We start from the raw sequence: 16054 nt of genomic DNA on the forward strand, positions 1-16054 counted from the left end.
TCCTGCCCACCCTTACTCTGTCCTCACAGTATGGTAGGCATGCGGGTGCTGAAATCAGCCACCATTAAGTCATTAAGAGGAGAACGAGCTTGACCTGAACATTAAGCTGCCCAAAGCATGTGTGAGCAAGGGGAGGCCATTTTTTAAATAATTGGTTGAAAATGCAGGAGTAAAGGAGGGGCATTGTAGGTACAGCATTATTTAGGGAGTGTCCTGTGTGCATGGGGGCACCTCACCTCAAATATTGCTACTTCCTCTTTTGTGCCTCACCACTTCAAAACTTAACTTCCTACCACTCTGCTCCCACCACCTCCTGGCATCGAGGTGCAACAATCCTCCCCTCCCATCTTTGGGAGCTTTGCTTGGCTGGCCATGCCCTTTTCTCTCTGGGGCCTCCTGGCAACCCCAGCAGTGCCCACAACTTAGCTCCGGTACCACAAGTACTGCCAGATCTGCTGGCTCATCCGATGGCTGTCAGTTTCCAAAGACAGGACTTTCACACACCCAGGGAAAATGGTCCCACTCTTCATTTGTTCAGGCAGTGCTTTATTTCTGTTTGTGAATGTGGAGTGATAGGATTAACCAGAAATATCTGTAGTAGTGATGTATGATAGTGTAATGATAGTGTCAGAGTTCCTTAACAAGGAGAGAGGACCAGACCAAACCCATTCAAAATATATTGAGAAGATAGCCTAGACTGTAACTTTTTCTAATTTAATGGTAAATATAAGGTGTTTTGTTTTGTTCTGACATTTTGTTTTTACACTATAGTTAAAATACAGACAAAATAAAAAGAAAAGAAAATTGGCCCAATGGCAATTCTCTTGAAATGTGTAGCAAAATGAAATACGTATTTTAACTATTACTAATTCATTGTTCCAATATAGTAGCATTCCATAAGCACATCCTTAGCAAAGGCAAATTCAGTAAAATAGATTATCTCACATGTAATTCTAGCAGCAGGAAGAGAACCCTAGTGTCTTTTTACTCTAACAGCCAGAGGAATAGGGGTAGTAACACAGCGGAAAATCATCCCAAGGGAAAAGAAACACATTAAGAAGAGGAGAAGATAACAAGGGAAGTCAGGGATAGCATAAAAGCAATAGGAAAAGCATACAATATGGTGCAGATTGATGATAAGCCAGAGTGTTAGGAAGTCTTTAAGAATGAGCAACAAAGCAATAAGCAGGGAGAAGATGAAATGTAAGGCTAAGGTAGCTAGTGATATAAAAGAAGATTGCGAGTTTTTTCTTGATAAAAGAGAGGCAAGAGTGGACATTAAACTGCTAGAAAATGAGACTAGAGAACTATTAACAAGTAACCAGAAATGGCAGAGGAACTGAATAGGTACTTTGCATTAGTTTTCACAGTGGGAGACACCAGCAGCATACCAGAACTTCAAGAGAGTCGTGGACAAAGGTAAATGTAGTGGCCATCACTAAGATGGTATGAAGGAAGCTGAAGGTGGATAAATCGCCTGAACCAAATGAACTACACTGCAGGATTCTGAAGAATATGGCTGAGGAGATTGTGGAGGCATTTGTGGTGATCTTTCAGTAATCACTGGAGTCAGGGAAGTTTCCAGAGGACTAGAAAGAGGGAGGGAGGCAGAAGACAGGAAACTATTGGCTGGTCATCCTGTTCTCATTCGTTGGTAAGATTTTTGAGTCCATTATTAAGGATGAGACTGGAATATTTGGAAGTGCACTGCTTTGTCAAAGGGAGGTCATGTATGAAAAATCCGTTACAATTCTTTGAGGAGGTAACAAGCAAGTTAAACAAAGGAGATCTAGTGGACAAGATCTATATGGATTTGCAGAATGCCTTCGACAAGGTGCCACACAGGAGGCTACTAAATAAGATAAGAGCCAATGTGTTAGGAGCAAGGTACAGGCATGGATAGAGGGTTAACTTAATGGCAGAAAGCAGAGAGTGGGGATAAAGGAGTCCTTTTAAGAGTAGCAGCCAGTGATTAATGGAATTCAAAGGAACTGAGGGCACTGATGCTAAGTTTGCAGATGAAACAAAGATAGATAGATAGATAATAGTGTTGAGCAAGTGAAGGTGTTGCAAAAGGAGTTCGATTTGGTAGATGAGTGGACAAACAAGTGGCAGATGGAATAAAATGTGGCAAAGTGTGAGGTTATACATTTTAGTAGGAAGAAAAAAGAGGCATGAACTATTTTCTAAATGGGGAAAGGCTTTGGAAATCTGAAGTGCAAAGGGACTTGGGAGTCCTAGTTCAGGATTTTCTTAAGGTTAATGTGCAGATTCAGTTTGCAGTTAGGGAGGCAAATGCAATGTTAGCATTTATCACAAAATGGTGAGAAAACAAGACTAGAGATGTAGAGGCTGACGACTTTGGTCATACCACGTTTGGTATATTGTGAGCAGTTTGGGGCCCTGTATTGTAGGATCTTTACAGTGCAGCTCAAGGCCCTTCGAGTCTGCACTGACCCACCAAAGAGCATCCCACCCAGTCCCAGCCCCCACCCTCCAACCTATCCCCGTAACCCAATATTTACCATGGCCGTACACCTAACCTGCATTTCTTTGGACTGCAGGAGGAAACCGGAGCCCCTGGCGGAAACACGCACAGACATGGGGGAGAATGTGCAAAATCCACATAAATAATCACCTAAAGCAGGATTGAGCCTTGGTCAGTACTGAGACAGCAGTACTGACGACTATGCTACCATGCCATGTTATGAGATATTGAACAGCTTTAACATTCAATAAGGAAGATCAGAATGACTGGGTCAGAACTTTGGGTATCATAGCTAGTGATGTATTAACAAGACAGTATGTTGATCAGAACACAGTGCCATGTGAAGAGTTGTTATGCACATTTGCTGCTAATTTCAGTGCTCAGAGAAATGTGATTATTGAGTGATTGAAGTTTAAATAGAAGAAAACAAAGACCAACTGAAAGCATGGGTTTGGTCATTACTGATCTTTATAGGCTGGCAGAGAATCGTACATATGAAGGGTTTAAGGTAGAACTAACTCATAATTGGATCATCTGATGAGATCTTCTCAGACCTTTCAGAGACTGCAGAGGATTTGATGGGAGAGAAAGCAATTATTCGATAGACAGAGCTTCAAAAGCAGAATACCATGTCATTTTGGGCAGAAAATGATGGACCATGACAAAAATCAAGTGAGGTGATTCAGTTTGTTGGCCACAGAGGAGAAAGCATACAAAGGCCACACAAATGGAGAAAAAAATACATCACTTACCAATTTTATGGTGTTCCCCCATCTGGAGGAAACAAATCACACATGAAAAGACTGTCCAGCCATGTGAGTATGATGCTGCAACTTTGGAAGTCTGGTTCATTTCAAATTAGCACATTGTTTTAAAATACAGACAGTGGTAATTGAATGGAAAAAATCCTTTTATCAATACAAGACCCAAAAAAATCCTTTCTCTGTAAAATCAACAATTTTGGAAAGACATACTGGACTGTCAATCTGGAAGTAAATGGACACCCCACTGAGTTGAACATTGATACTGGAACAATGTTTTTATGTTGTCAGATCAGCTCAAATAACTTAAAACATATCAAATCGCCCCCATCCACAATGAAGTTGCAAGGTCCTGGAGGTATATCATTGAAAGTAAAAGGTCAACTCCAGCAAAACTCAGGTACAAGTGAAAAGAAATTATATTGTCTCCACCTGGCCTTGCCCCACCAAACTCATCTCCACCTAAGCGGACTCCATTTTCTCCGCCTCCCATGCCCTCCACCTCCTCCAGAACTTCCAATTCCCGGGCCCCCAACACCTCATTTTCCCCATGGACGTCCAGTCCCGACACACCTGCATTCCCCATACAAATGGCCTAAAGGCCCTCCGATTCTTCCTGTCCTGCAGACCCAACCAGTCCCCTTCCACCGACACCCTCATCCGCCTAGCTGACCTCGTCCTCACCCTCAACAACTTCTCTTTCGATTCCTCCCACTTCCTACAGACAAGGGGGGGGGGGGTGGCCATGGTTACCTGCATGGGCCCAAGCTATGCCTGCCTCTTTGTAGGTTATGTTGAACAGTCCCTCTTTCGCACCTACACTGGCCCTAAACCCCAACTCTTCTTCCATTACATTGATGACTGTATCGGTGCCGCCTCATGCTCCCAAGAGGAGCTCAAACAGTTCATCCACTTCACCAACATCTTCCACCCCAACCTCAAGTTCACCTGGACCATCTCCAACACATCCCTCACCTTCCTGGACCTTTCTGTCTCCATCTCAGGCAACCACCTACAAACTGATGTCCATTTCAAGTCCACCGACTTCCACAGCTACCAGGAATACACCTCCTCCCACCCATCTTCCTGCAAAAATTCCATCCCCTATTCCCAATTCCTTTGCCTCCACCACATCTGCTCCCAGGATGAGCCACTCAACTCCTGTACACATCCCAGATGTCCTCGTTCTTCAAGGACTGCAACTTCCACTGCCAACACCCCCCCCCTCCCCGAGTGGTCGAGAACGCCCTCGACCGTGTCTCCCGCATTTCCCGTACCTCATCCCTCACAGTTCACCCCCGCAATAACCGCCAAAAGAGAATGCCCATAGTCCTCACATACCACCCCACCAACCTCCGGATACAACGCATCATCCCCCGACACTTCCGCCATCTACAATCCGACCCCACCACTAAAGACATTTTTCCAACCTCACCCTTGTCTACCTTCCAGAGAGACCACTCTGTCCGCTCGGTTCGCACTAAACAACTGCACCTCCCAGTTGCAAACCATTTCAACTCCCCCTCCCATTCTTCAGGTGACATGTCCATCCTGGGCCTCCTGCAGTGCCATAATGATGCCACCTGAAGGTTGCAGGAACAGCAACTTATATTCCACTTGGGAACCCTGCAGCCCAATGGTATCAATGTGGATTTCGCCAGCTTCAAAATCTCCTCTCCCCCCACTACATCCCAAAACCAGCCCAGCTCGTTCCCGCCTGCCTAACCTGTTCTTCCTCTCACCTATCCCCTCTTCCCACCTCAAGCCGCACCTCCATTTCCTACCTACCACCTCATCCCGCCTCCTTGACCTGTCCATCTTCCCTGTACTGACCTATCCCCGCCCTACCTCCCCACCTATACTCTCCTCTCCGCCTATCTTCTTTTCTCTCCATCTTCGGTCCGCCTCCCCCTCTCTCCCTATTTATTCCAGAACCCCCACCCCATCCCCCTCTCTGATGAAGGGTCTAGGCCCGAAACGTCAGCTTTTGTGCTCCTGAGATGCTGCTTGGCCTGCTGTGTTCATCCAGCTCCACACTTTGTTATTTCGGATTCTCCAGCATCTGCAGTTCCCATTATCTCTTATCATGGATTCTCGATATGTCATTTAAAAATAACAATGTTCTCGTCAACAGATGAGAATTTGCTAAATGGTTAAAATAATCTATGAAGTTGATGAAATTGCAGATGCAGACTGAGGAAGTGAATTTTCAAGCAAGTTGCGAAAATTTCTCTCATTTTTTGGAAGTTAAAGACAGACCATCATATCATCTAAAGAAACAATGCAAAACCAATCTGCTTAAACACGAGAAGAAAAGTGCCGCCACATTATTAATAAAGTTAAAGAAGAAATAGAGTGTGTGCTCAGGCAAGGAGTAATTTCATCAATTAATAGGCCAACCAGATGGTGTTCAGGTGTGGTTACAGCACCAAAACCAAAATGGCTCAATAAGAACCTGTGTGGATCTAACTCAATTAAATAAAGTGAAACATGAGATTCAGTGGATTAAAGTCGAACAAACTAGTCAAGAATGCCCCATTCATCAAACTGGATGTTAGCAAAGGATTTTGATGATTACCTTTGGATGAAGACTCTTGAAAGCTGACTATGTGTATTGCACCTTTCATGTGAAATTGCTTTAACTGATTATTCTTCAAAATACTGTCCTGTCCATAACTATTTCAGACAACAATGCCAAACAACTTGGAAGATATTGATGGTGTAAAATGCCACATGGACAACATATTAATACACGGACTTAAAACAGTGATAAATGTCCTGTAGAATGTAGGTGTGACATTGAGGGAAAACTGCAAAACTGAAAATACAGTATCTTGGGTACATTGTCCAAACTAGAAGAATCACAGTAGAGTCTTAGAAAAGCAGAACTGTTAATGACTTCACATTGCCTACAGGAACATCACAAAACTTCAAAGATTCTTTGGAATGATGCACCAAGTAAACAGGTTTCTTTACTAAATATAGTAGACATTAATGAGCCTTTAGGATAGTTACAATGTCATTGACCAGGAAAATGCTTTTGACAAAATCAGGCATCTGCTAATCTTCTCAGAAATTTCACTACACTGTGTATTGCATGTACCGACAACAGAACCAGCTGATGCATCTTAAATAGGGTTGTGGCAGAATTTGTTTGTGTGCAGAATTATTGAAAAGATAAATCTGTGTCCCTGAATCATGTACTGAGGTGGAGCAATATTGCGGCATCATTGAAAAAAAAGCCTTAGCAGTAACATGGTTCTGTGAAAAAAATACAGATTATGTGCTGGGGTTAAAGTTGAAGAAAGAAATAGATCAAAACCATGGATCATTGGTCTAAATTGAAAAGAAATAGCAAAGATGCTGACTAGAATTCAACAATACAGGCTAATGAGGCGTGACACAATTACTGACAGCAGACTAAAGGACAGCAGACACACTGTCAAGAATATCATCAAAAGGAACAGAACAGACTTGGACTTCCTTAAAGTGTTTATAATCTACATGTCAGAAATTACAAAGCATTTACTAGCTACAGAAAAGAAATGGCAAAAGATTCAAGAAGCTCAAGATAAAATGAAAAATGTATCCGGATCAAGAAATATTATCTGGAAGGACGGCCAGACTATAAAAACATAGAAACATAGAAAATTGGGGCACACTAGTCCTTTTAGCCTATTGAATCTTCTCCGCCATTCAACATAGTCATGGCTGCTCATCTATCTCAATGCCACCCTTCTGCTCTCTCTCAATATACCATAACCTGTTTAGTCTCTAGAATGCTATTTATTTCTTAAACGTATTTAGTGACATGGCTTACACAGCGTTCAGCAGAAGAGGATTCCATTGATTCAATGGCATATGTGTAAAGTCATTTCTCCTCAGCTTAGTCTCACATGGCCTGTCCTGTGCCCTAAGACAGTGACACATTATTCTGGACGCCTCAACCGTTATCCTTACGTCCAGTCTGTCCAATCCTATCAGAACTATGTATGTTTCAACGAGAGCATCCCTGTCTTAATTTTGTAAACTCCAATGCACACACATGCAATAGACCCAATCTCTCCTCATAGACAAACCTGCCACCCCAGGAATGGTCTGGTGAAAATTTGCTGCATTCCCTCTGTGAGAAGTATATCTTTTCTTAGGTAACGTAAGAAATCACACGACACCAGCTTATAGTCAAACAGATTTATTTGAAAACACACGCTTTCAGAGTCTTACTCCTTCTCCATGTGTGAGGAGACCAAAACTGCACACACTATTCCCGATGTGGTCTCACCAAAGCCCTGTATAGCTGCAATAGGACTTCCTCTCACTTGCGCTCAAACTATCTTGCAATGAAGGGCAATGTGTAAATTGCCTTCCTAAATGCTTGCTGCTCCTGTGTGCTCATATCATGTATCTAACACTACTATTATGCCAGTATTTTGAATAGGACAGTCATCTCACAGTTATTGAATACTTGATCAGTAATACTAAGAGTTCTTCAATTTGAAATTCTTCACAGAATTGGTCAAAAATATTTGGCCACTTCAAAGTGTTGTACTAGACTAGAACAGCCAGTGTGGTGGCCAGATATTTCTTAATAACTGCACAAGATCATTGCTAACTAAATTCCTTCTGCTGTGAACAGCCAAGAGAATAAATAACCATGATAACCATCCTCTTTTTGATCAAGGCCTTGGGGGAGCCTTATAATGGATGTTGGGAAGAAGAGAAAGAGGAAACTTCTACAATCACCTAGGAAAGGAATATTTACATTGACAGAAGAGCACACAAAACATCCTAACTCTCAGAATGAGAGTAAAACTCAATCAAGGTCAAGGATATTGGTCAAAGTACCACAGAAACTAATTCTGTGAAGTCTGAGATGTTGGGACAGATCCTTATGATGCTGGCATAGAAGAGATAAAGACTTGGGTGGAGATCTAGCATAATGGGTTAATATCAGTATGTGTATATAGATATAGATATGATGATGACAATGTCCTAATCATATGCTAAAGAAAAGAGAGCAGTAGCTGGAACCTTATGCTGAGAGATAAGCTAAGTTGTAAACAGAAAGTTCTCATTGAAATTTCTATGACTTCTAGCAACATTACTTTGGGAAATGAAAGAGAAGTTGACCCCAAACACACAACAAAACTGCAAGTGATTTCTGTAATGGAGAATGAGTACAATGTAGCCCCCCAGTTCCTCTCCCCCAATAGAATTTAGCCCAAATGTATAGGTGTGTTTTGATTATAGTCTTAGCATTGCTGCAAAGTGATCTCTGCTTCCTACTGAAACCAATAGTCTAGACTTTATCTCGAATACACCTCCTCAATCATTCCTTTGTTTTCTTAGCAACCCTTCAAATTAATTGCCAAAAACTGTTAGTTCCATCATTTATTGAGGTCACCTCATTATCAGCTCCCACTTACAATTTAGGACTCAAAAATACTTTGAACTGGAAAGAATGAAATATCACTGGACCACCTCTAGCTGCAACTGATCCATAGCTCTGTGCAAAACATGGAACAAGATTTACTCTAATTTGTATCGTGAAATGCATCCAGTATTATTGTGACACAGCATTGCTCAGTCAGAAAATAACAAAATAGCTTAACAATATATAAAGAGTGAAACTGATGCAGAAAATTAAAGCAGATAACTCTCCCAGATAAGAGCTAAATGCCACCTTTCAAATCTGCTTCATCAATGCAAGTAAACTGGATTGTCACTGACAGTGCACTGAGTATTTCTACCCTGAATGCAAGTTGCTATTTTTTAACAAGTTGACATCTGCTAATAGTGAAACATTATATTGATTTCACAAAAAAAAACTCTCACATCCCAACTCTGTAGAGTGAAATGCACAGTTACTATTACCACTTACTATCCTTCAAGACATTTAGGGACAAACCTACAATCAATAGAAAGCCCAGTCATAAAGGGTGAAATTGAAGCTGTGTCTCGTTTAATTATACTCAGTTTACCTACAAGTGAACAATCAGCCACTAGGATTCTTGTCTTTGTCACCTTCCCTTAGATTTAACAGAGTTTCTCAGCAACGTCTGGAGAAGAGGTGATACTGTTCTCCATTAGCTATGTTACTTTTTAATGTCACAGAAATATCACTACAGTCTGAACAATTTTCTTACTTTTGCTTGGTGTTACAACTTGGTCATGGAATCCCTACAAAAAGTGGCTACTCAGTCCATCAAGTCTGCACCATCCTTCCAAACAACAACATACAGAGAACATGTAAACCCCACACAGATAGTCAGCCAAGATTGGAATCAAACTCAGGACCCTGATGCTGTGGGACAGTAGCATTAACCATTATGCCACCATGCCATCCTTTCTTAAATGCTGTTATATTGACATGGCAATACCGGAAATAATTGACCTATGTTGAAATATTATTTTTGATGATCTATTGCTACTTTAGAAAGTATAGGAGTTGATAAGCTGATAGAATGTAATCTGTGTAGATGACATGCACTGCTTTAGTATTGGTCTTACATGCTGCTGCATAGCCTCCAATCAATTAACTGCTTCAAAGCTTATCAGAAGCTGCATGTCATAAATACAGCAAGTAGCTGCAGTCGAAAGATAGATACAAACAATCCATTTAATGTGTATGCAGTTCAAGAAGATGGCATAGTGAGCTGGTATGTTATCTTCTTTCTTAATGGCACCCTTTCTCCCAACTGTTCTCTGCAGTGATTACACCGTATGTGTAGTTACTGGTACAGTCTGATTTAATGGTTGTGGCAAGATCATTTAATTACACTGATAATTAGGAGGAACACTTTTTATACATTGATACGTATAATTTCCAAACAAGAAAAAAGAAATAATTTCACACAAAACAGATTAGTGAGATAGTTCCACTTATTTAAACAAAAGCTAACAAACTCCTGAAAACATATTTAGTGCATGGAACATTGTTTTGTCAGATAACCACTACATCAGTACATTAATTTATAGCCTGTCTCAATTGTCAATAAATGTGCTTTATAATTAATCTTTGGGCTAAATTTTACAAACAGAGTTAGAGGGTGGTACTGGTGGGTCCAAATGTACAAAGAAGGAGAGAAAGGTTTTACAAGTACACTAAGAATATAATAAACACTGGAGCTTGGAAACTGTAAGCAAGGAAACTTTGCAAAGGGGAAGGAAAGACACAATCTGATTTATTTTTCATTATTATATGACTCTTCAGTACGGTGTTGTCCAATTTGCATCAGTCTTCCAGCATTATCCTGTCTCCTGAGATATACTATAATATCGATAAAACCTTTTTGGGCACTTAACATAAAAACCTCCGCACGACTGTATAAACAGCTCCGCCTGTGACACTGACATTTATTCAGCACAGAAGGCTTTTATTGCCTAATACTCGTACATCAATGATGCTACCATTTAAATGTGCTATTCACTGTTCTTTTAAGAATTTTCTAACATTGGAATGTGATTTTATCCTGTAGCGAAAAAGACACTATTGGAGACTAGATAGTAAATGCATCACGCTCTTTCAGAATGATACAGGAAGCAAATATTACAAGGTAAAGCATTTCGAACTTGATTTTCTCAGTTAGACATTGACACTGAATAAATAATCCAAAATGATGCAAGCTAAATGTCAGTGAAAAGTTCTGGTTGAACTCTTGTTTTAACCCTTTTAGTTTAGATCATTATTGAAAGAATTTTGGGTAGCTTTAAATGGATTGCATTTCAAAATAATTACAGATAACATTAAATGGAATAAACTTTTCTGCATTGAATATTTAACTAGAAAAGTGAAATGAATGTTTTCGATTGTAGTTTTGCAATACAGGAAATAACATAAGACTTGGATCATGAACAATTTGGGAATTTTGTAATTTTTATTTAAAAAGTACGAAGAAAAACTTCAACTTTAATAGTAAATAGTATGAAGCATTTTAAAGCAGTTTTGCCTCTACTACATATATGGAAAAGGAAATGGTACTCTGAAAAGGATTTTGCCCCTTTAAAAACATTTTACAGATTTAATTCAGAGTGAATCAAGTATAAAATGTCAGTCTTTGTAAACAAAGATGCTCATTCCCGATTTGCCATGGTCATGTAAAAGTGACTGTCAATTCCTGAGGACAACATGCTGTGACTCATATTCTATGTCACTTTGACATGTGGAGGAATTATGTCATCATGGCACATTGCTGCCTATGATTGACAGCTGGCATTGTAGACTTTGTGTTAACAGATGGTAGGTTTCAATTTGCCGGAGTTAAAGATTAACACGTTACAACTTTTAAACTGAACTGTGTTTGAAATTGTAATTGTAATAAAAACTAATGGGGCACACAACTTTAGCTTTTACGTCATTGAGCAGGAAAAGATAAAGCAAGGCTGCTGTCTCATCCGACCCAATACATTCCAAATCCATTTTGTGATTTTAACCCGTTTCTACAGTCACAGAACATATATTGCAATATGTGTATTCCATTCCAAAACATCCTCTTGATTCATCCCTGCAAGTAAAACAATTGAATGAGAAAAGCAATGAATCTTACCTGTGGAGGTGAAATTCTGAGAAAGGCTTTCACAAAGTGGTGACTTTCTGAGATTTCCCTCCTGCAAAACAAAATACATCAGAAAGATCTTTGAAAAGCAGTGTCGCAAAAATGTACAAATCAGTTTGTGTTACAAACCTGTAACAAGCTGCTTCGCGGACAATCCCTGATGCCCAAGAGTGCATTGTGCTAAACGTTGTCGTACTCAGTCAGACCAATCATGAAAATATCTGATTCAGCTCTGTTCTGGACCTTGTCACTTTCAGCTGGATAAGATAAGAGTGACAGATCAATTGATCTTCATGTTCCTGGGATTACTGTGTCAGGACTTAGGGTCTTGCTGACCTTGCAGTGATTGGGATAATGGGCAAAACAACTAGAGAGTAGAATATTGGCATGAATTACAGTAATCCTGAGTGAAACTGCCTGTGAACAATCTTTATTGGGTACGAAAGGACTTGCTTTGTATATAGAATTGGATCTAGACATTAGTCCCTGCCTTTTTGGAAGGAATAGTGAAAGGGAGGGAAAAAAAGGAGGCTGGAGAAATATATTTGTTACAAAGATATAACTCAGTGATATAATTCACCTGTACTTGTTCCTTATGTGCCCCAATCTTGGATTAAAATATAACAATGTTGTTATTTTGTCATAATGCTTACTATAAGTTTTATTACAAAATAAAATCTAACTGTTTTAATTGCAGGAAATTCCGCTATCAGAAATTTTGTCTCTGGAACCAGGAAAAACCTTTAACTTATTACCTTGTGGAGCCAATCCTCACTGTTTTGAAATTACCACTGCAAGTGTGGTATACTTTGTTGGTGAAAACCTGACCAATCATTCAAGTTCACCTAAAAACAGCAGTGTGTTGACAGGTGGCACTGGGGTAGATGTTGCCCAGATGTGGGAGTTGGCCATCCAACATGCCTTGATGCCAGTTATTCCAAAAGGTTCATCTTCAGGATCTGTACACAGCCTACATAGTAAGTGAGAGTTATTATTTGAAATTCTCAAATTCAACACCTTTTAAGTCTCAAATAAAGAAAACCCTCACTGCTAAGGGTAGAATAATCTTGCCTCCTATATACATATACAAACAATAAAAACGGTGGAATTCAGTGATGACTCCAGGAGCAGGAACTGTGTTGGATGGGCGAGTCAAATATGTGGGAGCTGAAATTTTGAAATTATGATGCAGACAGAAAAATGAAATTGATGGTGCAGCACTGGCAGATTGGAGCTCACATCAGTCCATGCCTGGTTCCTATTTAAAACACATTTGTATTGCATGAACATGTATAATCTTAAAACTTGATGAAATTAGGCCTTAGTTTTAAGACAACATCAGTGCTGCACTGGATTTTGGATGATATTGGCTACCCTTCTAGATCTAGCTGAGAATACCAGTGTGATATCCCCACAGAAGAGCATTATAACATTACAACAATATAGCACGTGTCTCCACCACAGCCATCAGTGAACACCCTATTGGCATGTTAAAAATGCACTCTCATTGCTTTCACAGTTCTGGAGAAAATCCTGAGTGTGCACCACAGAGAGTTTCAAGCATAGTTATGGTTTAACGTATACTGTATAATTTGGCCATGTAACATGAGCAACTTCTTGAATCAGGACGACAAGGCAAGCAACACTTCTCCTCAGCTGAGGACAAATGGATGAGCCTGACGAGGAGGGTGTGAATACACATGAACCTCTACTGACTTCCAGGACAATGGGGAGTTGTACCAGGGAAACCAAGTGCAAATTCATATATATGTGATCCGCCCAAGATTAATGGGCTTAATAGCCATTGTTGTATTGCCAGGCCATGTTTGTCAGTCTGTAATGTTTACCAGTACCAGCCAGCCTAACCCACAACGACATTTGTCACATACAGCTGGTGCAACTGACTGTTGGGATAACTGATCATCCAATAGGCATATATCAAACAGTTTGTACAGACTGAGATGTCAGAATCTGCTTCATTGTTACAGGCCTTTAACTTTACGTGAGGCAAACTGTCCTTGTGCAACATAATCTCAGGCCACCTCCTTGACATTGCATGTAACAGAATGTCTATAGAGACCACGTGTCCTCTATATCCCATAGACTAGTGACTATCGAAGTGGAAACAAACATGAACATTGTATAGACTGAACACAAGTACTATAGTCTCCTACGTAAGAAAGGAAGTGTCTAACGTTATCCTGCAATTAACAGTGAATGCTAATTATGGATGAGTTAGGTTCTGACTAATCAAGTCCCGAAAAAGAATAATGAAATGCAAATGAGTAAAATGGAAACAATATGTTGTTCAATATTCCCATGACTTATTAATTTGGTCAAGAAAACCTGTGTTAGCCTCAAAATCTTAAATTTTCTATTCCCATCGCTACATCTGAGTGTGGACCAACCTTCAGCAGCTGAGGCAGAAGGAGGCTACTGAATTTGATCCCAGTTTGTGTGCAATGACTTTGGTCTGGGGGTCCAGGCCTTTCAGGGGTCCATCCTGCTGATGGTGTTCTGCACCAGTGAAGCAACATCTTCCTCAGCCTCATCTACTAGACACAATAGGTCAATGGCAGAGGGGATGAGGAGATGCTGCACACTCAGGGCATGTCCTGAGAGGAAGCCCTGAGGTGGTTCCTGCATGCTGCACAATGGCACTTTATTGTCTTGCTGGGGAGAATTCAAGGGGTCTTCTCCCTCTCTCACCCTGCCAATACTGTATGTAGCTAATGGCTGGAGTGATGGAGTGCAGGTTATAGTACATAATAGAGATTGTTTGACCTAGTCCTCCTGGCAGATGCCAATCTCTCCCAAGAGGTGGCTGCATACTCACTTCCCTGCTCAATGGCAAAACTGAACATTTGCAACTATACAGAACTTCAGCTAGAAATTTAGTTCGGCCACATTTGGAATATTACATACATTTCTGGTCACCACACTACCAGAAGGGTGTGGAGGCTTCAGAGAGAGCACAGAAATGGTTCACCAGAGTGTTGCCCATTTGGGAGGGCATTATCTAACCTAGCTAAATGTCTACCATCAAAGTGCAGTTTATTGTGCATCTGTTCCCTAAGAGCCCTCCAAAAGTTTGAGATCTTGGCTATCATAGCCTCCCTCAGAACCAGGAGGCCCAGATTCAAGTTCAACAGGCTCCAGAGATTTGTAATAGCATAGAGACATACAGCACAAAAACAGATTCTTGGTCCAACCAATCCATGCCGAACTTAATCCCAAACTAAATTAGTCCCACCTGTGTGCTTCTGGCCCGTATCCCTCCAGACAACTGTGAACAGATTGATTCAAAAAATATCTCCCTCAATTACTGAGACATGACTCTGCTGTGCTCACTGGTATGTGGCCTTGATTTCAAATGCAAGTGCCTACACCCTGCATGGGTGTAGCTGCTCTGATGATGGGTTAGTAGTGTTATTCTCCCCAGGTATGGAGTCTCTGGTCTCCTGGAGTGGCTGACATAGTAAGATTTCACAGAATCTCTGAGCACAGCACCATCCCTCCCATGGTCTTGAGCACCCAGATGGCAGCACTGAGGTTTGATTGATCCTGACTCTAATGCTTTGCCATTCCAGCATAGTCATTAACTCTAACTCTGTTATCTTGCTCTCCCACAACCAGAGTATTGTTGACCAGCAAACCTTGAGAATGTTTCTTTGTTCATTAATGGGATGAGGGTGTCGCTGGCTAGGCAGCATTTATTGCCCATCCCAAATTGCCCAGAGCGCAGCTAGGAGTCAACCACATTGCAGTGGGTCTGGAGTCACATGTAGGCCAGACCAGCTAAGGATTGGCAGTTTCCTTCCCGGAAGGGTATTAGTGAACCAGACGGTTTTTTTTTTCTGACAATCAACAACGGATTCATAGTCATCGTTAGATTTTTTTAATTCCAGATATTTTTAAAATGCAAATTCCACCATCTGCCATGGTAGGATTCAAACCCGGGTCCCCAGAACATTATCTGGGTCTCTAGATTAACAGTTCAGCGATAACACCACTAGGCCATCACCTTCCCTGTAAACCACCCCTTAGGCACTACTTTACCCATCTTTGTTCATTCCTACAGATTATGGATCTGCTTGTTCTGCAAGCGAAAGAGAAGATTTAGTGACTTAAAAAAGTACAATCTGACCATCTTGTCAGCACACTTCCAGATCACATCTACTGGACCATTTCACTTTAACACTTGAGCTAACAGCAAAAATCTTGCTTGAGTCAGATCAGACCTGATAGTA

The 16054-nt window shown here is 40.8% G+C and overlaps 1 protein-coding gene and 1 long non-coding RNA gene across 3 annotated transcripts in view; one reads left to right on the forward strand and one right to left on the reverse strand.

Annotated features, from left to right (window-relative positions):
- Positions 1-12021, reverse strand: part of LOC132210059 (uncharacterized) — an 86954-nt gene extending 74933 nt beyond the window's left edge. For both annotated transcript variants that reach the window (XR_009446244.1, XR_009446243.1), the window contains exons 1-2: positions 11934-12021; positions 11796-11856 (exon numbers count right to left, since the gene is read on the reverse strand). This is a non-coding gene — a long non-coding RNA (uncharacterized LOC132210059). The remainder of the gene's footprint in view (positions 1-11795; positions 11857-11933) is intronic.
- The window catches only part of prkd1 (protein kinase D1), a 323251-nt gene that overhangs the window by 271627 nt on the left and 35570 nt on the right, over positions 1-16054 (forward strand). The window contains exons 10-11 of the mRNA XM_059649207.1: positions 10728-10805; positions 12502-12781. Of these exons, the coding sequence (XP_059505190.1) occupies positions 10728-10805; positions 12502-12781 (358 nt within the window). The remainder of the gene's footprint in view (positions 1-10727; positions 10806-12501; positions 12782-16054) is intronic.

This window comes from Stegostoma tigrinum, chromosome 10 (genome assembly GCF_030684315.1).
Source record: "Stegostoma tigrinum isolate sSteTig4 chromosome 10, sSteTig4.hap1, whole genome shotgun sequence".
NCBI lineage: Eukaryota > Metazoa > Chordata > Chondrichthyes > Orectolobiformes > Stegostomatidae > Stegostoma > Stegostoma tigrinum.